General features: G+C 45.4%; 1 protein-coding gene across 1 annotated transcript; it reads right to left on the bottom strand.

Moving 5' to 3' along the window:
* Window positions 1–434: 434 nt before the first annotated feature.
* Window positions 435–26852, bottom strand: DDB1 (damage specific DNA binding protein 1). The gene is made up of 27 exons (XM_043871881.1): window positions 26641–26852; window positions 25289–25437; window positions 24092–24208; window positions 23515–23736; window positions 21350–21464; window positions 20343–20440; window positions 19499–19657; window positions 18778–18861; window positions 18092–18208; window positions 17388–17490; window positions 14737–14812; window positions 14540–14648; window positions 11751–11929; window positions 11490–11653; window positions 11273–11380; window positions 10909–11116; window positions 10034–10129; window positions 9819–9930; window positions 8729–8852; window positions 8260–8424; window positions 7459–7553; window positions 4219–4389; window positions 3819–3928; window positions 3394–3563; window positions 3110–3212; window positions 1807–1930; window positions 435–1224 (listed from the first exon to the last, which is right to left on the bottom strand). Exons 1-27 carry the CDS (start codon window positions 26699–26701, stop codon window positions 1141–1143), a joined length of 3423 nt encoding a protein of 1140 aa, XP_043727816.1. The 5' UTR covers window positions 26702–26852; the 3' UTR covers window positions 435–1140.
* Between the last annotated feature and the right edge of the window lie 43 nt (window positions 26853–26895).

Genomic DNA, 26895 nt, shown 5'->3' with positions numbered 1-26895 from the left:
AACCAGAGGAAATAAAATCTGAATCCAAAGGGCATGTGGCAACAGGAAGCTGGGAGGAGTGTGAGGAGCAGTGCCTAGGGGGCTAGTTGGCTGAATGCTGCACACACAGCTGGCTGTAAAATGACGTCAGGAGAGGCAGCCCAAGCAGCATTACTAACAGAGGCCACTGGGAATAGAAGGATGACTGGAGTCAGAGGCAACCGAAGACAGCTGAATTTCAAAAACCTGACTCCCTTCATGCCTGGGATCCCACCACATGACAAAGGAGGGGTACAGGGGACACTTCTCTACCTGAAAGGAGTGTTCCAGCAGCCAGGACGAGGGGCCGCTGCAGTGGCTGTGAAGGAGAGAACGGCGCCTGCAGTGCCCTGGGCACAGAGCGCCTGGGATGCTGCAGAGCCAGACGGGGAAAGAAGAGCAGAAACAAACGCATCTTTCTTCTTAGACTCTACTTTATTTGGTAAAACTCAAGAAACTAACCACCAGTTCACGTCCCCCCACCTCCTTCCCTCTGAAGAAGGCAGTTCCCCAGAGACAAAAAGGCTGTGGCTTGGAAGTCATCCACCATCTGCAGGTCTTACTACCCTCAGGCAGCCCACGGCCTGGTGGTCAGCCCTCCAGACCCAAAGCTCTCAGAGGCAACAGAAGAAAGCGAAGGAAGCTCTCACCTCAAAGACAACGAACCCTTCCCACCCCACCTCCCCCCTACCCACAGCCCTCCCCGACCCCAAACCTAAATAAAAAGATGTGAGGACAATGCATGAGTGTGGGACAGACACACACACACACATACACACACACACACACACACAGAGAGCTTCCTTTCAGCCAAAGAGCTGCAAAACTGCTCCCTGGAAGGAGGACATTGGCTGCACCAATCCAGGCTTGGTGGCCCAAGGTGATGGCTGGAATCATGAGAGACTGGTAAAAATCCAGGGAGAAAATATTTCACCTTCAGCCCTTGCCCAGGTCTCCAGTGAACTGGTTTTCGTTCTACGAAATCCCCATTTCCACTCAGGTAGGCTGTGGTTTCTGGGGCTTAGGGACAGGTTTCCCATGGCTGAGAGACAGTGGCAGGGAGGAGGAGAGCAGGAGGGCAAAGCCTTCAGAGAGGGTCTGGGAAGGGATCTCTGCCCTTGGCTAATGGATCCGAGTTAACTCCTCCACCACCTTGATCAGGTCATCCGCAGTGGCCTCTCGCTTCATCCCGCTGCCATCGTCATACTGCAATGAGGAGAGGGGAGGAAGGGAGGCCGTGAGGGCTGAGAGCAGGCTCTCCCTCCCTGGGGAAGGGGACGCCCACAACAACAGTACCCCGCACCACAGTACCATGGCAGGAGCAAGGACTCATCAGAAGCCCGTGCTTCTCCTTGGGGGTCCAGGTGAGCAGGGTCGGCTGGCAGCAAAGCTGCCCAGAGGCTGCCACCCAGTATATACGTCCACCTCCACCCGGCTGTTCCCCAGAGGCACCACCTCCAGTGGGCAACACCCCAAACTCCAGCACCATGGAAACTCCTCTTCCCTGCAGGATCCTGGCCCTGCCCCCTTTCCTAAGGATCTGCCAGGGATCCCAGACATGCCCGAAGGTGCCCTGTTGCTAAAGTTATAGTGCTTGGTGCCTGGTGGGGGAACCCCCGAGCCTTAGCCTTATCTCCTTGCCCTCGGACACTACCTTCCCATGCGGGTAGAAGAAAACTTAAAAAGGGCTCTTGGCACATGGAGGGGAGGCCTCCTGGCGTGCATGGCCCTGCAAGGGATTTGAGTCAGTGGCCCCGGGGCTGCACCCTGCACAAGAGCACAGCTCACCTGTAGGTTTGCCACAACTTCCTGCATCTTAGGCCGGCTGATATCCAGGAAACTCTCAATCAAGTCGCCATCGATGAAGCCGGTGGCTGGTTCTGTCTTTCGTTCAGTATGAAAGGATCTCCAGGTGGACAGGTGAGTTAAGGAATGTGCCGATCATTTGGAAATAATAAATACCCTCTCCAAAGTCATCCCCACCTCTGTGCACAAGACCAGTCTGAAGCAAGCATCAGGAGGAGAACAGAAAACAACAGGTTCAACTAAAACTCACAGCTGTCTGGACAGTTTTGCAATTTCAAAGACCCATAAACCGTTACCTAATCCATGATCCTCTCAATGGATCATTGGAATAATCATCAAAATAACATTTTAAAAATTACAGGGATTTTCCCCTACAGCCCAGTGGTTAGGAGTCTGGGCTTTCCATGCCAAGGGCATGGTTTAATACCTGGTCAGGGAACTAAGATCCTGCAAGCCGCATGGCAAGACCAAAAACAATTAAAAAATTAAAAATAAAAATTTAAAAAACAGATAGAATACAGATGACTCTTAGTTCAGAGCATGGACATGTATAGATTTTTTTTTTTTAACAAGTGCTCCATGTGAACTGGATGCTTGCCTAGGAAGAACTGCTCTTTAAGTCTAGCCTTCACAGATTAATAAACTGAGGCTCAGTGAAACAAGAGAGGTGCCTGAAGTCCTGCGGGTTAGCAAAACACCCAACATGTCAGCCTACCTCCTCCCTCCTTGGCGAGAGCTGGTTCATCCTGCCTTACAACAGACTCTCAGCAGAATCCCCTCCAGAGTCTCGAAGGCTCCTCATCCCTCTCCCATAATAAACAAACTTCCAGCAGTACTTGGATCCTCAGTGTCCAGGGGGCTGATCCTTGGGCTTCTGGAATGTACAGCTTCTCTGCTCTTCCCTCCTTTTCTATTTAGCCTCTCTAGCAAGGGTCCTCAAACGCCGCTGCCCCCAACAAGATCTCTGAAAGGATGTTCTAAGTTGTGATCTACACTTACGTCTGACATGCAACGCCAGAAAGGTCAGAAGCAAACACGCTGCATGAATACTAACGTACATTTTCAAGATGAACCAGTAAAACTGGGCGATAAGTACATGGGGGTTCACTATACTGATACGATTCTCTCCACTATTGTGTGCTTGAAATTTTCCATGAGAAGTTTTTACGTAGCCTGTTCCCCACCAGAACCTAGTCAAGACATTTTCTAGAGGGACAAATTTCCAGTGCTCTCTCCCTGGGCCAGGCCATGTTTTTGAGCAAGGGGACAACTCTGAGAAGGATATAAGGAGTGCTCAATCTTGCCCACACTTTTGATGACTTTATTGAGTCGATTCTGCATGTCCAACAAGAGGTTGTACCAGCTCTCTGACAATGAGGTCACCAGGCCTAAGGAAGCAAAGGGAGCCGAAAGATACAGGGTGCTCCAGAGCCCACAGCGAGCACTGCCTGCCAAGGGGATCCCAGGCAGGAGGACAGATAAGCCGGCCACCGACTCTCGAAACCCTGTTCTCCCGTCCCTGGGAAGGACAGGGCTGTGTGGGAGCACGCCCCACAGGGTCACCCTTACCAATCATGCCGTTGACCGTGCCGAAGAGCACCGAGCCCTGTGTGGGGGTGGAGGTCTCGCCCAGGTTCTGCATAACCAGAGAGCCGTGACAAAAGACGTTGACAAACTCGCCCAAGTGGAAGAGCCCAACCTCCTGGAGGTGTTGCCGCTCCTCGTCCGTGGTGGCAGCGCTGTAAGGGGTGCGAGACACTCACAACCCAGACCTCCTGTCCCCCCATATGGGGCCCCAAGGGCCAAGTGCAGTGATGGACAGACACCCTGGTGGGCCCACCCACTCCACAGCGAAGGAGCCGGCCGGAAGAGGCTCATCTCTGCAGCCTGATTCTCTCACGGATACCCTCTACCCCTGTGAAGAGGCACACCCGAGCCTGTGAGGGCCCTGTGTCCTCACCTACCACAGGCCGCTCCCACAGCTGGCCACTCACCTATCCTTCTGACACACGAACAAGTTAAAGGCATTTTCAGCCCCCAGGAAGTTGTCATCATCCAAGATTTCCACAGCACTCATCCAGTTGGGGTTAAAGTCTCGAGCAATCTTAAAAAAGACGAAAATACAAGAGGGGAAATACAATCAGCAGTTTGCATGCAAGCCAGTGCTGGGACTTGGCCAAGTGCCTGCCCTGCCCTTGTGTTTAACCACCGCCCCTCTAGGGAGAGCCTCTCCTTTGTCTGGCGAACACGGTCCTGAAACGGCCTGCTCAGAGTTCCAGTTGGGGCTCCCTAAAAGGACTGAACAGATGCACAATGTGTGTCCAGGGATGCCGTTCCTGCCCACCCGGGGTTTCACCACCAGCTTAAGCAGGCCGGCTGCCCGCGCCCAGCTACCTCTTCGAAGTTGCCCTCCATGGGCTTGTAGGCCAGCAGGAGCACCGAGCGCATCAGGTCGCCCACCAGGATGAAGTCGCCCTTGGTCTTCAGGTAGAGCGCCATGATGTTGTTGTAGTGGTTGCACTCGGTGCGGAGCTCCTTCTCCGTCGTCCACTCATACAGCCGCACCTGGGGGGGCGGGGGGGGGGGGGCAGTGCGTTTCTCTCAGCCCCAGGGGCCTGCACCAGCCTCAATCCTCCATCTGCTGCACCACCTACCCAAGTGCAGTGTGGGGTGTGAAATGGTTTGCTGTGGAACTTGGGTGAGCGTTTGTAATTATTATACATTCATGAAAGATGAAAACAGAGTGAGTACGTGAAACTTAATACTACAAAGTCTTCCTTTATATTAAAAAAAAAAATAAGTCAGGATAAAGAAAAATACTAAGTAAATAGTAATGCAAGTAACACTATAGAAATGACGAGATGAAATATCTCTAGAAAGAGAAGATCCATTTCCAATTTCCTGATCAGAAAGAAACAAGATCACCTCCCAACAAACTGCCCTTTCTGAACCCTTCTCAAAACACATACATCCCTGGCACCTTTTGATGTACATCCAGTGAGCAAAGAAAATAGAATAGAAAAGTCCAACAGAAACTTACTCTAAAGAGCTAGAGTCTGTGGCCACCACTCTACCCAAAGGGGAAAAAAATACCCTTTTTTTCTTCACTGCAGTGTTTCTTCAGTTATGACCATATTTCCAAAAGAACAAAGATGCTTTAGATCAACAGACAGATGAACAGATGCTCGGCACAGCCCAGTCCCAGCAGATTCTGCAGGGTCCAGGCAGCCCCACCCTCACCTCTGCACATACAGACACTCCTGGGAAGAATATATTACGCCATGATTTCTCAAGATGTGTCCAAAGAACCTTAGCTCCACAGGTGTACACTCCAAGGCTCACTCGTAATAATCACAATGGCTACCACACCTCCTGTTCTGGGTCAAGTGAGCCTAGAACACCACAGATTGGGATAAGCCCAGTTGGGCTGGGCTTCCAGACTTCCAAGAGTGGGGTGAAGAAGCGGCAAATGCAAGTAAACAGTCTGAGTCTCGTGAGCCCTTCCAGCAAATTATGAAACCTAAGGGTGGTAGGAGATTGTGGGAACCCCTAACTTAGCAGCAAGTCAGACAGAAGTTTGAGTAACACTACTTGGGCCAGGGGTTTAAATAAAGACAGTCTTGTGGGACCGAGCCCTTGAACCTGTGACATCAGACTCCAACTCTGGGTAGTTAAAGTCAGAATTTAAGTAAATTATAGGACCCCCAGTTGGAAAACTGATTGTCATAGGGATAAAAACTCCTCATACATGCTGGCAGAAGTGTTGTGAGTAAAGATAGTTTTCCTTTACTCTCCAAACCTGCTCCACTCAGTCTTCCTCCATCACTACAGAGCAACACCATCTGTCACTCAGGCAGAAACTCTTGACCCTTTATTCCCTTCTCACGACTCATCTTCAATCCCTCATTAGAGCCCCTCGATACTAACATCTGTGGAATCTGACTATCCTTCACCTCCTCTATTAGCACACTGCTCCCAGCACCATCCATTGCTCTCTGGATCATCACCAGAGCCTCTGAGCTGATCTCACTGCTTCTACCCCTGGTCTTCTACCACCTTCTCCAAGATGTGCAGTGAGCTTTTCAAAATATAACTACAGGGACTTCTCTGATGATCCAGTGGTTAAGAATCCACTTTCCATATGGCAGAAACCAACACAATATTGTAAAGCAATTATCCTTCAATTAAAAATAAATAAATTTAAAAAGGAAAAGAATCCACCCCCCAATGCAGGGGACATGAGCTCAATCCCTGGATGGGAAACTAAGATCCCACATGCTGTAGGGCAACTAAACCCCCCTACACCACAACTAGAGAGCCCGCACCTACAACAAAAGTCCTGTGTGCCACAACTAAGACTGGACACAGCCTAATAAGTAAACCAATACCTTATATATATATATATATATATATATATATAAAACTATAGTCATGTCATGCATTTGCTTGAACCCTCTAGAGGTTCTCATCCCCTCAGAGTAAAACCCGAAGTCCTTACAAACCTAAAGCACACAGCCTATCTGGTTCCACACGTGCTAGCTCCCAGCTGCCTCTCCAACTCATCTCCCAGCACCCAGCACTGCCTTCCCACACTGGGCACAGGCCGGCCGTGGACTCCTGGCCCTTGTCTTCTCCCAGATCAAGGCATGGCTGGCTCCCTCCTTTCCCTCAGAAATCTGCCCAAAAGCCACCGTGTGAACCTTCCTGACCACATGTCAAAACAGCGCCACCTCCATGCTCGCGCTGGCACTTTGTCAGCTTCTCAGCCCGTTTTTATTTTTCACAAGGTACTTCTCATCATACATACACGTATATATTCTATTTGCTCACAGGCCCCAGGAGGCTAGCTCTTTGTCCATTTCATCTACTGCTACATCCCAACTACCAAAACAGTGCCTGGTATACTTCAAGTGCTCCCTGAGCACTTCCCGATGAATATCAAGTTAAAGTATTTAAGGGGACTTCGCTGCTGGTCCAGTGGTTAAGGCTCTGTGCTTCCACTGCAGAGGGTGCAGGTGAGATACCTGGTCTAGGAATTAAGATCCCACATGCCGCAAAGCACAGCCCCAAAATAAATAAAGCTGCTTTTTCTTTGGGAAAAAAAAAAGAAGTATTTAAGCAATGTTTCTCTACTCTTGATCTTCTCAGCATCTTTCATATGCTACAATGCACTGAGAAGCTTCTAAGCCGAAGATACAGGATACAGCAGGTCCCAAATCGGTTTGACTGTGTAACTTTTTTTCTTTTTCGCAAGGGAGGAGGTGGGGTCACACCAGAAGAAAAGTGGAGAATTTCACAGGCCTAGTATTTCAGGGATTTACTCATGATGAATGAAGTTTGGCTCATTCTGTCCCACACAGATGAAATATTCTCATGCCATGACACATTCTGAGTGCAGGGACCACAGTTCTTACCCTCTTCTCAATTCCCACAACACTGAGAACAATACATACAGGGCTTCACAGAACCAAATCTGGTGTCTGGTCCAACCCCAGCTCTCCATATTCCCAGCTCCATCCTCCATCCTCGCTACTCTGTTACCCTTAAAATTGCAACACACAGGCAGTTCAGAAAATACAAGGGGAATGCACTCTGTGGACAGAGGTAAGGCCGGAGGCCAGACGGAGCGCTCACCGTGCTGTTGATGCTGGCTAACAGCTTCCCGTTAAACTCCACCATGGAGTACACGGCCCCCTTCACCTCCTTCTCAGCCACAGTCTGTAGTTTTCCTGGGGGAAAAAAGACACCCTTCAGTCTCCTTCATGAGCCCACACTTTAACAAATCAGAAGAATCCTGTGCTTCCCCCAGGCTCTAATTCCTGCCCCCCCAAACCCCTCATTTCAAAGCAGAGAATATAGAATCCATATATACCGGGGTTAACCACCTCTAGAAGTGTGGGCCCCCACATAACATGCAGTGATCCCAGACAGCGCTCAGGTTCTGCCTCCCACCTGGGACTCCGATCTCCCCCTCAAGATGGAGACCAGACTCCACCTCAGCCATCTAACCTGAGATTTTGGGGCTGACAGCTAGTCTTCAGAGCCATCATGGGTAGGGGAGATGAGAAAAGATAGAGAAACGAACACCAAGTGCTGATGCTGGGAAGAGGGCCTAAAAGGCTGAGCAGCCGAGTGGAAAACATCACGGAGTCCTACCAGAACTCCTAACTCTCACTCTGGTCGCCTCTCCCTTTCTCTTCCTTTCAAAGAGTAAAAAAGGAAGAAAAAAAGGGTAGATTTTATTTGTGCCGCTGCTCACATACTCCAAAACTCATTCAGACCATCAAGAGCTTAAAGAGAGAAATATCTTGAATCTCGTGTCACTGCAATTAATCCAAGTTCGTCTGCATAACTGAGGCTGAAACCTAAAACTCTCTGTCTGCTTCCTTTCCCAGTTTTCAAAATTCTCAAAAGCCAGCAACTGTGTCCACTTACCATCTGAATACTGAAAGACCACAATACGACCCTGCTTGGGCTCTGCCTCTTCTGGGTACACCATGGCCGTGCCCACGATGAAGTACGTGTTGGGGTCTTTGCCCAACTTGCAGGACACCAGGCTGAGGGCATACTCATTCTGCAGAAACTGGTGGGCATGAAGCACTAGAGGAAGAATAGTAGAGAGGTGACTGACTGACGACCCCCACGCATGTGTGCTTCTGTGTTTCTGTGAGGTCCACAACTCAGCTTGAAGCGTCTGCCTCCTGCTGTTCCTATCTCCTCGCCAGCCTACTCTGACATGAGGAGGCCCAGTACTCTGAACTCACAGCCAACTCTGAGGCCCCACCCCTTTCTTCTTCTAGGATAGTCTGCCAGTGTCTATCACATTCTGGAATACAGCAGAGCCCAGAAGAGCCTAGCTTAAGGAGGACGTAGGTACAGCATGATAGAAAGAGCTCATCTGCACCTTCAAAGGTGTGCTGGTCAATGATAAGGAGGTTATGCACCTCCACCTCTTCTCCAAAGGAGGTCTCGTGAGGGGCTGTGCTGCTGGAGAACAACTTGCTGGAGCTGACGCTGCTGGACAGGGCCTGGGAACAGAGAGAACACACATCACCCCTCTCAAAAGAACGGGTGCTGGGACAGCAGTGTGAACATCAGACAGGATCAGAGAACAGAGGAAGAGTATGAACGAGAAAAACTTGAGGCTGGCCGCCTGCACAGAGCCCAAGTGCAAAAGGCTTCAGAGAGGACACAGGGACTGAGGCTAAGGATCCAAACTCCATATGGAATTGACACAGCAGTCCAAAACACTGCCAGACTCTAAGGGCATTTAACAGCACTAAAACAGTGATGCTAAGTCAATCAAGAAAGCTAACAAGAAACCCAGGCAACCTAATAAAGTGACAGGCTTCCACCTCTCTCAATGGGAAGAGCAGGAAACCACTGCAAATAAAAAGAATACATAAAGACCTACTCTGGATTAAGGGAAGAAGTCAGACCATGGATGTCTGCAAGCAAGAAAGGCAGAAAATACATGGAATAAAGCAACTGGCTAATATCTCCACTGGGTCTGTGACATGTGGCTCTAGACGGTCCATTATCATTTTGCAGATGAGAAAACTGAAGCTGCCCAAGTTCACACAGCAAGCAACGAACCCTGGAACCAGTTCTGTCAGACTCTAAGTCCCATGCTCCTACCTACGGTATGACACTGTTCCCCATACCTGACACAAAGTACCCAAAATGATGCTAAGAGAAAAGGAATTATTCATCAGGCAAGGGTACCAAGTAGCAAAATCACTGAGGCCACACTTATTCAAAGTTCTTTTCAAGTCTCTAACGAGGTGGCCAAATCCAGCTCACTGCCTATTTTTTTAAAGTTTTACTGGAGCCCAGCTACGCCCACCTGCTGTCTACAGATGCCTTTGTAATGGCCGAGGCGAGTAGCTGTGGCTGAGATCAGGTGAGCTGCAAAGCCTAAAGCGTCTACTGTCTGACCCCTTCCGAGCAGCCTGCCGCTGCTCACACCACTCTTCTTCGGCCCCTGCCCTCACCTGGGTGCTGGCGCTGGGCCTCAGAGCAGTTGTGCCCCCACTCGTGTCCTGAACTTCGATGCGGCTGGAGAGGACCCCGAAGCACTGGGACACCTCCTGATAGCAGATCTTCCTGCAACAAGTATGGAACAACAGGGCCCCTCAGGAAAAGACTGAAGCGCTACGTGCCAACCCCCAGGGCCCCTCCCCCGCAGCTCCCCTACCCTGCCCCTCACCTGGGAGATTCATAGAGGGGGACCGTCCGAATGTGCAACTTCTGGATCTCGTCGATCGTGCCAATTGTGAGGGTGCTGTTGTTGGCCAGTGCCAGGCTGGAAAGAAGGTTCTGGGTTTAGATTGAGTACACCCAAGGAAGGAAAGGGTTCTATGAGGCAGCTCCATGAGCGGAAGAAAAACGAGGCAGAATTACACTAGTTTACTCCAAGGCAGTGGTTCTCAACTACTGCTCTCTGTTAAAATACACCTGGAGATCAGTCCCACCCCTCAAGTTTTATTTAATTGGTCTGGTTGGGCCTAGGCTGAGATTTTAACAGCTATCTGTTTAACACTGAAGTGCAGCATTCGCATATAGAACAGTGATTCTCGAACTATCAAACCACGCTGGCATCAAAATGACCGGGAGGCTTGTGAGGCTAAGACTGCTGGGCCCGCCCCTAGAGTTTCTGATTTGGTGGGTCCATGGGCGAGGCGTGAGAATGTACATTTCTAACAGAGAGTTCCCGCGTAGTGCCATGGCTGCAGTGAGGGAGCCACTTTGAGAATACCTGCTTCAGGGGAACACATAATGAATGATCTCTGCATCAGGGACTCTGAAACTTGACCAATCACTTGAATTGCCTAAGAGGTTTTCTAAAACACAGATTCAGATCTGGGGCCCAACCGTAGATCTACCAAAGCAAACTCTAAGAAAGACTCAAAAACAATTCAGTACATTTAAAAGGCTTCCGAGGTATTTCTACTGCAGGTCTGCAAACCTCTGTTCTCCACGTCTCAGCCAGTCTCTGGCTTTGTCACTGGAGAAAGGCTGGAGGGGGAAGGGTCATGATGCCCTCCGTCCTGGCTCTCACTGAAGAAAGAAAAAGAGGCTCACCTGTCAGGATAGCCATCTGAATTGAGGGGACACATGTAGTTCACTTCCTTGAGGTTGACATTGGAGAAGACCAATTTGTGGTTGCTGCTATAGATGACAGTGGGGCGGTCAGAGCAAGCAAAGACGTTGGTGGTTGAAAGAGAACGGAAAGTTCTCAATACCGTGGGCTGGGTGCCCAGAGTCACCTTCTTACGGTCGCTCAACAGGCCTACAGAAAGAAGAGCATCAGGAGAAAAACAGAAACAAAACAGGACAAAGAGTTGGACTGTGAAGGTTCGAAAGCTGCACCCTGAAGCTAAGAACCCTGCCAACTTCAATACCCCAGATTCTCCAAAGCACCCCTCACCTGACGTGCTAGTCTCACCTGTCTCGATGTTGAGTCCAAAATAGAAGAGCGCTCCGTCTCCCAAGGCACAAAGGAGGTAGTGGCTGCTCTCAAAGGTGGTCATCAGGATGGAACGGGGAATGATCTCTGTGGAAAAGAGGTACTTTGAGCTCCTTTTCCAAATTCTGATTCTGATCCTAACTCAGGCCCTTAAAAGAAACACATACACCCCACCCCCAAAAAAAGAGAAACATACCTCCACCCAGCATCTCTTTGTGCAGTAGCTCAAAAGAGGGCAGCTTTGCAATTCGGGCTGAGATGTCTGTCCAGAGGCCAATGGCACAAAGAGGGGACATTCCATTGCTGTCCCCTAGAGGGGTGATGTCTAAGCAGGCCACTTCATGTTCCATCTCTGTGTGGCTGAACAAAGAAGAATATGGCAGAGAAAGGACTCCAGGGATCAAGGAAGTCCCAGAGAAGAGGGGCGGGCAGAAGGAACAGAGACAGAAACACACACCTGATCTGCCGGAGCTCCTGAGGGTGGATCTGCAGGTAGTAGAGGGCCCTGCCCACGGCGACTACCACCTGGCTGCTATTGCAGGAGGCCACGCTGATGTTCTTGCCCTGAGGCTCCTTCCACTCACTCACGAGGGCCTTGGGCTCTTGGGAGACCAGCCTCACAGATGCCGAAGTGATCTAGAGAAAAAAGAGCAGTGTCCCCAAGCCCCTGCAGGGGTCTACACAGAGGGAGAAGGCAGTAAATGCCGCCCTCACGGAACCCTAAGAATAAGCTGTGCAAGTCCTCTTCTGCCATATAGGTAGATTTTTCCAAGTTCCGCAATGACTGATTACATGAACATGTCATTTTTAACGGAATCCTTGAAGAAGACTGACTTCATGCAGCTTACAGCTCATATATCTACAGCCCAAAAACGAGAAGGCATGTCCTGTTTCACTCTGATTAAGGCTTGGGTATCACAAATGGCACCCTATGAAAAGGTATCAATGGAGTAAGACCCTGCAACTACCAGTCTAGTTGTTTTTCTCAACCCCAAAATCAGATCTCTAAAATGTCCAACAACAACAAAAAAAATGTCCAATTTCTGGGAATTCCCTGGTGGTCCAGTGGTTAGGAGTCCACATTTTCACTGCTGAGGGTGCAGGTTCAATCCCTGGTCAAGGAACTAAGATCCTGCAAGCTGTGTAGCACAGCCAAAAGAATTTAAAATATCCAAGTTCTTTACTATGCATGAACCATTAAAATCATATAAAATTCTCTAGTAAAGTCTACAAAACTGTATTAAAATGCATTTTATTTTTATATTTATTCCATTACTGAAGTAAAACAAAAAGCAGGTTGATAATATTATTGTGTATCAATATATTTTATTTATCAAAATTGAGTTTCTACTTAAAGAAAGACCTTTAGAACTATAAACATCATGGGAGATGCAGAAAAACACCACAAGCTATTACTGATACTAATGAACTACAATGCGATTACATAATACTTCCTAGAGTTATTAGTCTTTCCATTTGGTAAAGAAGCCCATCATTAGTAATAACTGAGCTGGCATAAAATAGGAAATCAGCTTTTGAAGAGTCTGGTCCAATACAAATTACAAAACCAGTGAAGCAGCATAATTCTGAAAATTAAAAAAAGAGGAAGGCCCTTGAATAATAAGATATGTGAGCTGGGGCCAGAATTCAGGTCCCAGTTAGAAAACACTGACAAAGCACTGAGTCAGTATCTGGGCACTTCCCACACTTGTTCAACAAAGTGACAGACCTTCCCTCTGGTTTTTAACTAAACCCACCACTGCCTGTTGGCTAAAAGGAAGACCAACAGAATAAAACTATGGAGACAGTTCAGTAACCCTTAGGCCCTCAAGTGCTACAGCCACGACAGGCAAATACTGACTCTGCTCAGTGTGGAGAACGGCTCCTGAGGTGAGGAGGGTGTGCAAAAAACCAAGAGCATCATGGCTACTCCAAACTTAAGCCTGCCAGGTCCTGAGAGGCACGAAGAAATCAGGCTCTTGTGGCTAACAAGTACCAAAGGGCTGTATGATCCCCATTATCACAGAAAAAGTTAAAGTAAGTATCTGAACAGAGTTAGAGCTCTAGTTATAAGCAGTACACTAGAAGTGCTATCAAAAGTCATATATGGATGGTAGCGTATGACTAATCTTTTTCTTCTTTGTGCTTTTCAGTATTTTCCAAGTAAGCATATATTACTATTACAATGAGTGGAAAAATGCATCTCAGATGACAGGATATAATTAGTACTAAAACAATATCGCCTGCCCCCCCCAAATATACATACACACACACACATACATACAATGATCCCATCCATAACAGAAAATGTAAATAAATACAATATACAGCCATCCCTCAGTACCCGCAGGGGACTGGTTCCAGAATCTCCAGTCAATACTAAATGCGCAGATGTTCAAGTCCCTCATGTAAAACAGAACAGAATTTGCTTATAACCTCCTCACATCCTTCAGTGCACTTTAAGTCATCTCTAGATTGTCTGTAATACCTAATACAATGTAGCGTTAGTCGCTCAGACGTGCCTGACTCTGCGACCCCATGGACTGCAGCCCACCAGGCTCCTCTGTCCATGAGATTTTCCAGGCAAGAGGACTGGAGTGGGTTGCCATTTCCTTCTCCAGGGGATCTTCCCAATCTGGGTCTCCTGCACTGCAGGCAGATTCTTTACAAACTCAGCTACAAAGGAAGTTACAATACAATATAATATACAATGTAAATGCTACCTAAATAACTGTGAATACAATGTAAGTAATATGTAAATAGTGGCTGGAGTAAAGCAAATTCAAGTTTTGCTTTTTGAACTTTCTGATGGTTTCCTCCCCCCAATTTTTTATTTTTTTGGCTGCACTGAGTGCCTTGCAGGATCTTAGTCCGCTGACCAGGGATTGAAGTGCAAGTATCGCGTCCTAACCACTGGATCTTCAGGGAATTCCCACCCCAAATATTTCTCATCGTGGTTGGTTGAGTACATGTATGCAAAACCCACAGATATAAAGGGCCAACTATACATATATTTGCAAAAGAAAATTAAAACTAAAAGAACTCCAAAGTTTAAAAAAAAAAAAAAAAAAAAGAGTTAGCTTCCTCTCAGTAATGGGTGATTAGGTAATTTCAATTTTTTTCCCAAGCCTTTTTACATTACTTTTAGAGCCATAAAAATTGACTTTTCAAATCCAGTAGTGCTCCGTACTGCATTCCAGGTCAAACTGATGCATAAATGGGGCCTGCCCTTTCCTCAGTTACTACCTGGATAAGTTGCTGATGAGCCACGTTGCCACAGAAGAAAGTCTGCTGATCGTCCACAAAACCCATCAGTTCGGTTTCTTCCACTTCCTCTCCGTTTAACATGAGAACTCTGCAGCAGAAGGGAAGGCTGGGGTTAGCCGGACCAGCTGCCCCACCTTGCAACCTTTACGTGGACGCTTGGAGCTGACTCGTCTTACCTTGTCTGGCCCACAAAAGACAGCACCAACGTGTCATCGGTCTCCCGGTTGGGATCAGACCTCAGTGGCCACAGGCCTGGAACACAGATCAAAGATTAAGAGGCACAGCACGGACCGACACTCAGCTCCACACGGTCTAAGGAAGGAGCAGCCTAACTCCAAAAAAAGAGTAAGAAATTTGGAGTCCAGTCCTAAGATGAAATACCCACTCTGTTCCTCCGTGGCTTCAAGACTTTGAAGAAGTTTGGTATTTTTTAAACTGTTTGAGCTTGATATTTCAAAGCTTTTCATTTGATTTTGGATGGGATAATTCATTTCCATGACTCAAAGTCAAAATTTATTTTTTAAAATATTTAACACAGAAGTCTCACCCCTATACCTCTCCTTCCAACCTAGCCCCCAAATAAGTAAACAATAATAATTTACCCCTCCAATTCTTTTCAATAGATAAATGCTGTATTGCAAGCCAATACAGTAGCTTCTCACAAACTGTCTACACATTGTTTTTTTCATCCAATATATGTCTGAGTCCTTATCAGAACAAAACAGTTCCTTGCTTTTGACCTTTGCACAGTATTTAATTTTACGGATGTACTAGTTTATTAGCAAGTTCCCAAAGATGGACGGTTTTTCAGTATAATACCATAACATACAATACCACAATGAATAATCTTGTATTTATGTCATCTGATGTACATGAAAGTCTATGGGTCAGATGCCCAGAACTGGGATTGCAGGGTAAATCAGCTGGAATTTCAGTAGACACTGCCAATGAGTATGCCAATTCCTGATAGCCTCACCAACACAGACATTGTCACACTTGGATTTTGGCAACTGGTGAAGAATAGTATGACTATTTTGTTTTGATTTGCACTTATTATAGTTAGGCTTGTTATCTGCCCATTCATGTACTCTGTCAATTTGGGGGCAGGAAATTTGGTTGTCTTTCTATCAATTTTTATCAATTAGACAGACCAGGCCTTTGTATATAAGATGAACTACAAATGTTTTCATCTAATTTACCATTTCTCCTAACTTAGCTTATAGTGTTTCGTTTCTGCCAAGCAGAGTATTTTATTTTTATGTTGTTGAATTTATCAGTCTCCTTTTGGCTTCTGTACTTTTGACTCAGAATTTGAAAGACTTTCCCCACTCCAAAATTAGAAAGGAAATCACCAACTTTTTCTTTTAGCTTTTGCATGGCTTCAATTTTTTACATTAAGTCTTTGATCTATTTAGATTCTAGCAAGGTACACATTGTACAGTATGGCCCCAAACTTATCTTTTCTCAAATGACTCTAGTTATCCCAACAGTGTTTATTCAAAAGAATCATCCTTACCTGACTGAGTTGAGATACCACCACTATCCTACACTGAAGCCCCATACACAACTGTGTCTATTTCTGGACATTTGAGTTTGCTCATGGGATTCCTGCCTATTTGTGCACCAAAAACACACTTTTAATTTCTAAGGTTTAACAGTACCTTTTATTATCTGGTAGGACCAGACTCACCTCATTGTTCTTTTTTTAAGTTTTTCCTATCTTTCCTTGCATCTTCTGCTTCCCATTTGGACTTCAACTTGTCCAGGTCAAAGAAAAAAAAAACCTACTGGTATTTTTTATTGAAATATATTTTAATATAAAGATCAAAGAGAGAGAAAGCTTTATAATATTAATTTATAAGACCTTAGCATGTCTTTTTTTATTTGATCAATCTATCCTTTCAATCCTTTAGGAGTATTTTTAAGTTTTCCTGAAATATATTTTGCACAATTCTTGCTAAACTTATTCCGTGGTATTTTATCTTTTTATTGCTATTTTTCCTCTTTTCCTCTACTACACCTTCTGACTGTGTTTTTACATGAAAGCTATTGATTTCAGTTATTTTATATCCTACCTTAATGAGTTCTTATTGTCTACAGCTATTCAATTCATTCTCTTGGGTTTTGTAGTTTTATGATCTCTTCCTAATTCATAAACCTGTTTTTTTTTTTAAGCTGTTCTCATCTTCTTACTTTTTTATATTTTAAATTACTTTTTAAGTTGTGTTATATATACTACCTTTAATTAATTTTTGCCTTATGAGCCAATCTGATCATCTACTTCTTATAATAGGTCATTTTAGCCTATTTACATATACTGATAGCAGATATCTGATGAATCAGTTACTCATACAGATGTTTGACATTGAGTTCTATCATATTATTTTAGGTTATGTCTCCTGTTTGTATATTAAAAAAGTCTTTCACTATGTAGTCTTTCTTTGATCTTTTTGATCATTACAGTTCTCCTGGAATTTAGGAAGATTTGTACTTTTGTTCTAGAAGTTACCTTGGCTACATACCTCATTCTCTGACATTCTCAGTCTCCTCTTTCTTTAGGGATTCTATCAGTTCCCTTATGTAAACAACATTAAATTTTCCACTAAATTGCCCATTTCTCTACTTCATTATCCAATTTTGGTCAATATCTTAAGTTTACTTTGGAACCTTTAAATACATTTAACCTTCCACCACTTATTTGGCATTAAAACTTTTTTTTTCTCTTCATTTGATTTGCATTCCTCTAGCTCCCAAGCATCCTCATAACATGTAATGAGGCCAAAGTCACTCAAATAAGATCTGCATCCTATGTCCACCGAAAGGCTACCTTTGATGCCTGGCAAGTCAATGCTGGCATGCTCGTGGATTCCAATTCCGTTCCGGATGATTCGCAAGGAACCTTCCTTGAATGCCCCAGAGCAAGTGACCAGCTGCAAGTAGAGAAAAGGTTTCTAAATAACCCCTTCCAGAGATGGGGGCAACTGGACTGATGCTCAGAAAGTAAACAAGGTGTACCTAAATCCAAGCACCCTCTGCTGGGGAGCTAGGTTTGAGGATGCAGAATTAGCAGAGGGTGACCGCCAAAGTCTCTAAAATTTATCAAGCAGATAGGGCGCTCTAGTCCAAGAAGCAAAAGGGTCCTACCACTGCTCCCAGCAAACTTGTTTCCTTCCTGGGATCCTAGTTTACCAGAAAGTGCACAGGATCTGCGGGCAGACACACTTGCCCTTTAGTAGTTATGCGACGCTGGACAAGTTGTTTAATCCTTCATGGCCTTAAGTTTCCTCACTTCTGAAATAGGCAAGAATCCCTATCTAAAAGGGTGCTGGGGTGATCAGAGATAATGTATGTAAAGTGCCTGGCAGACCAAGATAGGCACTCAGTAAATGGCAGTAATCCTTGCATCTTTGGAATTAGTGAGTGAGGCTCTCAAAACTTATCTGCAGTGCACATTCCTCATTCAAGGTAAGCAGACCCAGGACACAATTTGAGTGGGCATACCAACTATCCCTTTCCAGGATGACCCCTTACCTGTCCCTGCCCCTGCCTTTCCAGGTCCACAACGCACATGTCCACAATGGGTCCTAAATTGGTAAAGGTTTCCATGGCCACTACGTAGGAGCCTTGTTCATTGCTGTCAACATTGAGCTAAGAAAGAAAGAACAATTTTAGTCTTAGAACGCTCCAGATGCTCCCTAGAGAAATAGTTATCATCCAAAAGAAACTCAACCCTACTAGGTCTGCCCTTCCTGTGCTCTACGGGATGCTTCCAGAAGGGAAATGCTGTCTAAGGGACATGGGTATCCTACAGGTGACCCACTAACCAGTCAGGGATTTCTCACCTGGCATCCCATGGATGGATTTCAGAGGAACAGTTTGGAAATTAATGCAAAATGTTTGCATGCATTTTTCTGCAGAGAAGGCTCAAATTCTTATATTCTAGAGGGATAAAGTATATTAGACTATAATCTATTTGAGGGCAGAAGCTGGATCTTGCTCATCATTGTGTCCACAGAACCTAACACACTACTGAATGAACATTTAGGGCAAAGAGCTAATCAAGGTAGGATGCTACATCAACCAAGTAAAAAGGTGTATAGCAAGGATATGAATGAACTGAAGAAACTCTGAGTGGCACCAAACACGGGGGAAAAACTTGAAGAAGAAGCAGTGAAGACTGCAAAAGAGAAGCCAGAAAGAAGAAAATGTCTTCTCACCTTCACAAGCTGGGAATCACCAAGGCGAGAACCGACAAACACAACACCATTGTCAAGGTACGTCAAGCACTCGGCAATAGAGGTCTAAAAGAAAATCAGTAGCATGAAAGTCATCAGAATGTACTTCACAAGGGATCCAGACACCATCCTATCCATCTCTCAGACCTGTGCCTAGGAAAACAACAACTGCAGCCATGGTTCCCAAAACAAGTCTCCATTTCAAATCCCCAGGTAACACTCAATAAACGTTCCTAAATCCCTGAAGTTTGTGACTCTTCCTTTATCGCATCCCTATAGCCAGCTCTAAATATATATTATATAATATATATTTATAAATATAAATATATATTATAGCCTGCTCTAAATGACCATTTTAATCCCAACAGCTCCAAATAGCTAGAGACCTCTAAAATTCACTGAGTTGTTCTTAATAGTACTATTTTTTTTTAATAGTACTATTTTAGAATGTCCTCCCATAAATGAGTATCAGCCCTAGATTAACCTTTAATTCTATAGTGTATCTTTCTGTTTCTCTTTGATACTTGAGGTAGCACCCCACTGCTTGTGAGATTCTCTAGAATCTACTCATTCCAAAACTAACTCCCACAGCAGGACTGAGCATTTGTTGTCAACTCATGTAATTCCCAGTTGCAGTTTCAGACCACACATCTGGGGTCACCAGGCACCTAGCAGAATGTGAAACAGTAGGGACAAGGCCTACCTCCCCAAGGAGTTCCACACGGAGATCCTTGAGGGTGACGGTGCCATCCATCTGTTCTTCCTTCTCCAAAAGGAGCATGAAGAGCCGTCCTTCCATGTCTCCCAACAGATAGCGAGAGCCATTGGGGTCCACTCGATTGTGACACACAATTGTGCTTTGCTGCCAAGAGGAAGACAGAGTCATTAAATATAAAGCCCAGACAGTAAACCCTAGCGGACCGTTCCCTGTACCAAATCCAGTCACTTCATGAGCAAGGAATCCACTCAACTCACATATGTGACCAAAAACAGGGACGTTTTATTTTTGAGGACAATGTTCCAAGGAGCTCAATATACTTTAACTGTTTACTCACATGTTACTCTACTGGAAAACAAATATATAGAAGAGGAAACAGCTCTAAGTATTCCCTGGACTATGCTACCATAGATTTTGTTCTTTAGCCTCAAAAGATAAAACTAAACATGCAAGGCTTCATTTTTACGACTCAGTATCTTAAGGTGAATTTTTTTATGACTAACGTTTTAAGTCTATGTGTATTTTTCACTTTATTATTTTACATGTTTTGAACTCTGACATTAGTATTCAATAAAATTACCCAAATTTCTCCTTTCTTCAGATTGCACAAATGAATAGAAAAGATAATCTGAACTTTATTCTCTCTCCCTTAGTTAGCAAGCAAGCTCTTTGTTAACAAAACCAAGCCAATCTCTCTTTGTATTCCCAGTGACCAACAGTCTCATATACATAGTGAATAATGTGACAGTTGTGAATCCCCTTCTGACCAATGAGGGGGTAAGGAGGGAGACACAAACAGAAGGAAGAAAAGGAAAAGAATGCTGCTCACCTTAATGATGGGAGGGGCAATCGCCAGGTATTTGTCACCGTTGTGATACGTGATCGACTCCTGTCCAATGATGATGGCGCCTCCAAAGGGCTCAGGGACTGCAGGAGAGAGGGCAGCATTAGAATGCTCAGCATCTGGAACCTGCCAAACCCTGAGGCAACTCAGGCACTGAGCCAGTTATCTCTGAGGCGAACTGGAAGATAATCATTATTTTAGACATCAAAGTCCAGGGAACACGATAACCTTTTTCTGAGATTCCTGTCTTAGAAATTATAAGCTGCCCACTCTGTACTCCTGATAAATATTTTCCCTGCCACTCTTTTGAAGTTCACATGGTCTGAAGGATGGGGAGTCTTCCCAGTGTTCTTCCATATGCATTCTGCCCCTTTCTCTTCTAAATGTCTGATCCAAAAGTTTTTACTTTTTCCCCTTGTTCCTTAGCTTAACTTCCCCCATTATCAGGGTTACCATATAGAAGAACCAATTTGCACTTAAGAGTTTTAAAACTTCTCTACTGGGTAAAACACATAACAATGTTAAGGAAGGATATAGGATAAACAGCAGAGACCTGGACTTCAGCCCAGGCTTTGCCAGTGAGGTACAGGCACAGGCAAGTCCCTCGGCCCTGTTTCCTCATCTGGGAAATAAAGGAACCAGATAAGATAAGCATTATTGCCTCTTTTGGTTTTTAAAAATGTTTGCCAACAATAAAATGAGACTATTTTCCATGTGCCACTCGGCAAATAAATCTCATTGTTTTAGTTAAACCCACCACCGCAAAGAAAGGAAAACTACACTTTGGGGGGGAAGAGTGAAAAACAAGACAATCTTGAAGATAGAAATGCAAAAAGCAAAGAGAAGCACATTTACAGAGAGGAGACATAAGGGAGGGGTGAACAATGCGTGTGCTCAACAGCACTGGAGCACGGAGATAAAGGGGCAGAGAAGGTGGGGAAGGAACAACAGAGAACTGGGGCAGGGCCTATTTCCTACATCCCCCAACAAACCTGCAATCACCATGGAAGCTTCAGCTTCTACGTTTTCCTGTTTCCAAGGGCCCTTATTGAACTCCTTCTCTCGGAGAGACACCTCATAGGTTTTTACGTGCCGCCCCTGAGGGTCCTAGGTGGGGAAAGGTAGAATATTTAGTCCCTAGGAAGGGTGAACCCTGGGCTGGAGAAGGGTCCTGAAAGGGACAGCACTGGACGCTCCTGTCACACCAGCCTCCCCATCCTTATCCATGAGCATGCTGACAGCCACCACTTGGGCTTAAGATAGTCTGGGGAGACTGCAACTGAGGCCAACTGTTTCTAACAACGAAACCAACAAAGAGATTTAAAAAGTAGAAAAATGAACATGTCACACTGTACTAACCACTACAGAAATATAATGTACATATATGTACATTTGTGTGTGTGTGTATATATCTCCTCTATTCCTTACTTTCAAGGAACTTGCAAAATAGCTAAAGAGGAAAATCAAACACAGTGAGAAATGAAATACATTTAACACATTTTAAAAATTTGTTTGATACACTCTCAGACGCATTCTGATGGGGTGACAGTAGAAAACAGAGCATGCGGCTCCTCTAACGTTAGTCGAAACTTCCAACCCTGCCATCATCAACACCATCTTCCCCTCCTTTTTCTGAACCATGACTCACTTCAGACCTGGAACTATCAAAGTCACCTTTAAGAGACTAAAGGAGCCGGCCTGAGGCCAGTGGAGAGTGGCCTCATCAAAGGCCAGAGCAGGCTCTGAGAAGTTATGGAAGGAATCCGACAGTGTGTTTCAAGGCAGGGACCACATCTCAATCACTGTTATAGCTCCTGACGCACTGTGCATGACTACCTTTCACATGGTATTTTCCTTTCTCTTTTATCTTTTTAATTTTGGCCACGCCGCGGGGCTTGAAGGATCTCAGTCCCCAGACCAGGCACTGAACCCAGGCCACGACAGTCAAAGTGCTAAATCCTAACCACTGGACCACCAGAACTCCCTCAGGTGATAGTTTTCAAACTAATTTTTGAGCACAAAACATGAGAAAAAAATAATTTATAGCTGATGAGAATTTTGCCATCAATGATTAGGAGTAAGACTCAACTTCACCACGTGTTCAAGATGGGGGTTGGATTTGGGCCTCCATTTCCCACATATGGAAATGAAGCTCATTCACAACTGGCAGCCCTGGGCCTGCCCAGAGTCAGTCCTGAATAACCAACATCAATGTCTTAATGACCTGAAATTTACAAAACTGAAGAAGAGAAATCCTAAGTTTTTATTTCAGCTCTGATATTTAATGTATTATAAACAAGATTAAACAAAATCTCCAAAGCTGATTTCATCCTATTCAAATAAACTTTATACCAACCAGAATCAAAACCAGCACTCAGGTGACACTAAGAAATATACAAAAATACATCAGTATTTACAATACTTAACACAGCTATCAAAGTGTTTACATGCCCACACACAGTACTTAAACTTGGACTAAGCTTCCTTCCAACATTTATTCAAGCACATGCTACTGAAATAACCTCATGCTGTATGGCCCTTTGTTAAAAGGCTGAGATTTTACCAAGATACAAGCATGTTAGTCTGGTGCTCTGCCACCCTGCCCCCACCCCCACCCCCTCAAGAGATCTGGCCCAGAGAACAGCTGCCCAGGATCAGCTCAACAAAAGTTTTAGGCACAGACTAAAATAGAAGTCAAGAGCCAGCAGTCACCAGAAAGTTGCGCACTGATCAAAATGTACTTCTTCTTGGAAGACACATAAAGCATCCCCAAGACATTTTCTCACTGTGTGTAAAGGCAATTTCCAGATCATTTCTCTACAGCTAAATTTTAATAATCCCCGAGCATGCCAGTAAGTGACAAAGTGTAAACTGGGTCACCCTACAAAATCTCCAAGGCGCACAACCAGAGTGTAATCTCAGGATTAAAGCCTGCTACAAGCTCCTGACAGCTTCCTGCCTCCACAGTAAGTACTACTGTTCTCTAGGTGCAACCAGAACCTCACACATACTAATTACATCATTCAAAACGTTTCAGGACAAATATGTTAAACACTTCTGCCCATCCTACCATGAAATCTAGACACTCTGATGAGCAAAAATGAACTCCCCATGGTGCCAAACCACACTGCTTTTCCCTCTCCTCCTGCTCCAGTACCTGGTAGACAAAGCAGATGGTAGGTGCTTGGCAACCATATAAGAACTTGACGTCGATAACATGCAACTCCTCCAGGCGGATGTTAAAGGCCTTGAGCTCTTTATTGTCCCGGTCTAGTGGAATAACCTTGAACAGGCCATCATAGAGTCGCAGGCCAATCATTCGGCACTCGGGGTCAATGATGCCAATGATGCCTGTCTCTGACGGGCGGCCAATTCGGTCCTGAGGAATAAAACTGGGGTTAGGGAAGAACCCCAACACCTAGGGTAACAGAGAACACTGGGTACCACCTTCCCAGGATGACTTTAGTAGGAGCGGTAGTAAAACGAGTGCCATCTTTTTGACATGCCAAGTAGCCCAAATGTCAGTGTGGGCTTTTTTGCAATACACTGAATCTCAATGAAGTATTATTACCTACCTTATCCCTTGGATTCTGAGTAAACTACAGAAGTCCTTAGTGTTTTCTCCTTGTTTCTCTAACCACACAGAGAGAGCTGCCCCGGCACTTCAATTTCCTTCACCAAATCATGACAACCCTACCTGGAAAACTCTCATCAGCCTGCAGCAACCACCTCACCTGCACATTGCCATGAGCTCGAGTTATGATGTCAATGCTCTCGCCACTCTGCTTATACTCCAAGATGCAGGCATTGTACTTAGCTGTCAGGATAAACAGTAGGTCCTTGCTCTCCCCCTGGAAACCAACATCATACTATCAAAATAAATTTCTTTTGAAAACAGGAATACCTATCTAGGCTTTCATCATTCCTTAAGCATATGAAATTCTTCAAGAATTTTCTTTTCTCCCTGAAAAAAATCCATGGTGAGCATGTACGTTAATAAACAACATGAGTTACACACACCCTAAGGGTGTGTACAAAAGGTCAGAACTGAAGCTGGTAAACATTTAGTCCACTTTCATGATTCTCTATCTCTGCTCTACAAACAATGTATTCATCTAGTTCCATGTCAGCTAATCTCAGTTATTCCATTCAAATTCTGAAAGATGAATGTAACGCCTCCTCTAATCCCTCCCAAATACTTGGAAAAAAGAAAAAAACTGTGAACAACGGAAGCTCAAATGCATCTACCAAGTCTTTCTTACTTATTAATAGACCCCAACAAAGGGAGTTTCTGTTTAAAGGGTTATAATTTAAATTTTGAACCCACTGCTTTCTTATCAGATTCAATAAAGACATAATGAAGCAACATGGTGGCTATTTTGATGAAAGCAGTTGGATTATAACAATGATAATAATTCGATGGTAAGTGGTAACAGTGAATGTTCATTATGTGCTAGGTGCTGTTCATCTTCACAATAACCCAGAAGATTGGATACTGTTATCCCCAGTTTGCAGATGCAGAAATAAGTCTCTGAAAGGTTAGGTGACACCCAAAATTAGATTTAGTAAGGAATAAAGTGTACTGCCCTAACTCCAGAGCCTACTCTCTGAATCACTATGATGGCCCACAGGATGGTGACCCACATTTCAAACTGCTTTAAGGTTCCCTTCTAAAAAAGTCAACTTGATAAAATAAATTTTTTCCCCAGCGAATTTCTCCTTCTATCTCTTGGAAACTTATTAAATAAGAATATAAACTGAACTCTGCCATTCAAAAAGAGAAAAGTTTCTCTCCTAGGCCTTATTTCTCTCCTAGGCCTTATTCTCTCCTAGGCCATCCTAAACGAGCAATGACATAAAACAACATAAACTCAACTACAACCAACAGTTCTCCCCTTTGTTGCTGGGCCCAACCAACCCAGAGCACTTACCTTGGGCCTGAAAAGCTCCATGACAGCAATCTTCCCATACATGCCCACCTCTTTGACAGGCCGAAGCCCCTCAGCAGTGACCACATAGATCTCTAATCTTGTATTTTTGGCAATCAACAGGTTCAAGTCTTCTGCTGAAGTAAAGTGTCCTGCAAGAACAGATCCTCTAATTTTTGAAGCCAAAGCACTAAGTAATCCTATCACTTCTACCTAAAACCTCTTGAATCCTCATTTACTTCACATATTTCTCTGGCTCCCTCCATTCTCTCCCTTCTCTACAAATCCTCAAAGAGTTTCACTCCGTATGTTCAAGAAAGCTACTTTCCTCATCAGACTAAGAAAACTAGCCTGGACCTAAGAGCAGCATGTCCTTCACCTGACAATGACTGTGAAAACCCTTCAGATGGCTCTGTGCCCTCGAATTTCACTTTTCCCTTTGCAGTGGCCGACTCATCCTCTAATTAAGAAGAGATGCTGAAGAAAGTGTTCCTCTCTAGTCAGTTCCTTAATTGGATTTTCACAAAACCTTTACCAAACAGACCAGATCAAACAAAGAGAATTCTCAGAGCTTCACCTTAAAATATTGCTTTGTTTGCCCCGCCTGCCCTCCCAGCAGTCTACCAAAACCCCATCCACACTCCTTCACCGCCTCCAACTCTCCAAACAATAGTTTTCTTTTGGAATCGTGACTAGAATTTACATAAAAATACAAGTTTGAGAGCTTCCTATTCTGTTGAAAATTTGGCTCAAGATGATTATTCGAGGGTTCTGGACATCTGTGTCCTTAACAATTCTTGCACAAACAAACAACGCAAGCCCAGCACTGGGCTGGGCCATTCTAAACCCTCTTCCCCAGCAGCTCCTTCTTGTAAACAACAGCCTCAGGCAAACCGGACTCCTCTCTTTCGCCTGAGTGCGGACATTCTTCACATCCCTCCACCTCCCAGGCTCTCCCACTTGAAAATTCGTGCCCCCAAATCGCCATCACCACCGCCCTTTCGCGAGGCCGATCTCGCGGCTCAAGCAACACCGCACAATCAACTCAGAGCCCACTCTCTGTCCCACCAGGCCCGTCCCTGTCCTCAAGGCCAAGTGACCTCCGAGAACGAAAGTGGACCCTCAAAAGCAGCTTTGACTCCCCTCAAGGCGCTTACTCCCCTATAAGGCATGTGTTTAGACAGCTTCTTTGAAGTCGGGGACTGTGGGAGGTCCTTCCGCAGCCAGCGCCTTCCATTCCCCGGGCCCGGTCCTGGCCGCGGGCTTGGTGGCCACCCGGGGGTCGCGAGCTTCCCTAGGCCTCAGTTGCCCCCAGCTCCCTCCCTCGCAGGGGTCTCCTGCCCAGGCAGCCTCACCGGTCACGCAGCCGTTCACGGCGGTGGGCTTCTGTGCCGTTACCACGTAGTTGTACGACATGTCGAGGCCTGGGGCAGCCCAGTGGGACTCAAGCGCAACGATTGAGGGATGGACACGAACGAAAAGACTTGGATCCCCCACCCGCGCGCGGCGAACTCCACTGCCGCTGTCTCCGCCCCAGAGACACGTTGCAGGCCAGAGCGGCCGGAGCGCGGGGCATCACGGGACGGCCTCACCTGGCCTCTTGGAGGACT

Source organism: Cervus elaphus, chromosome 2, assembly GCF_910594005.1.
Source record: "Cervus elaphus chromosome 2, mCerEla1.1, whole genome shotgun sequence".
Lineage (NCBI taxonomy): Eukaryota > Metazoa > Chordata > Mammalia > Artiodactyla > Cervidae > Cervus > Cervus elaphus.
Note: the sequence above shows the minus strand (reverse complement) of the source record. Positions and strands in the feature narration are given on the sequence as shown.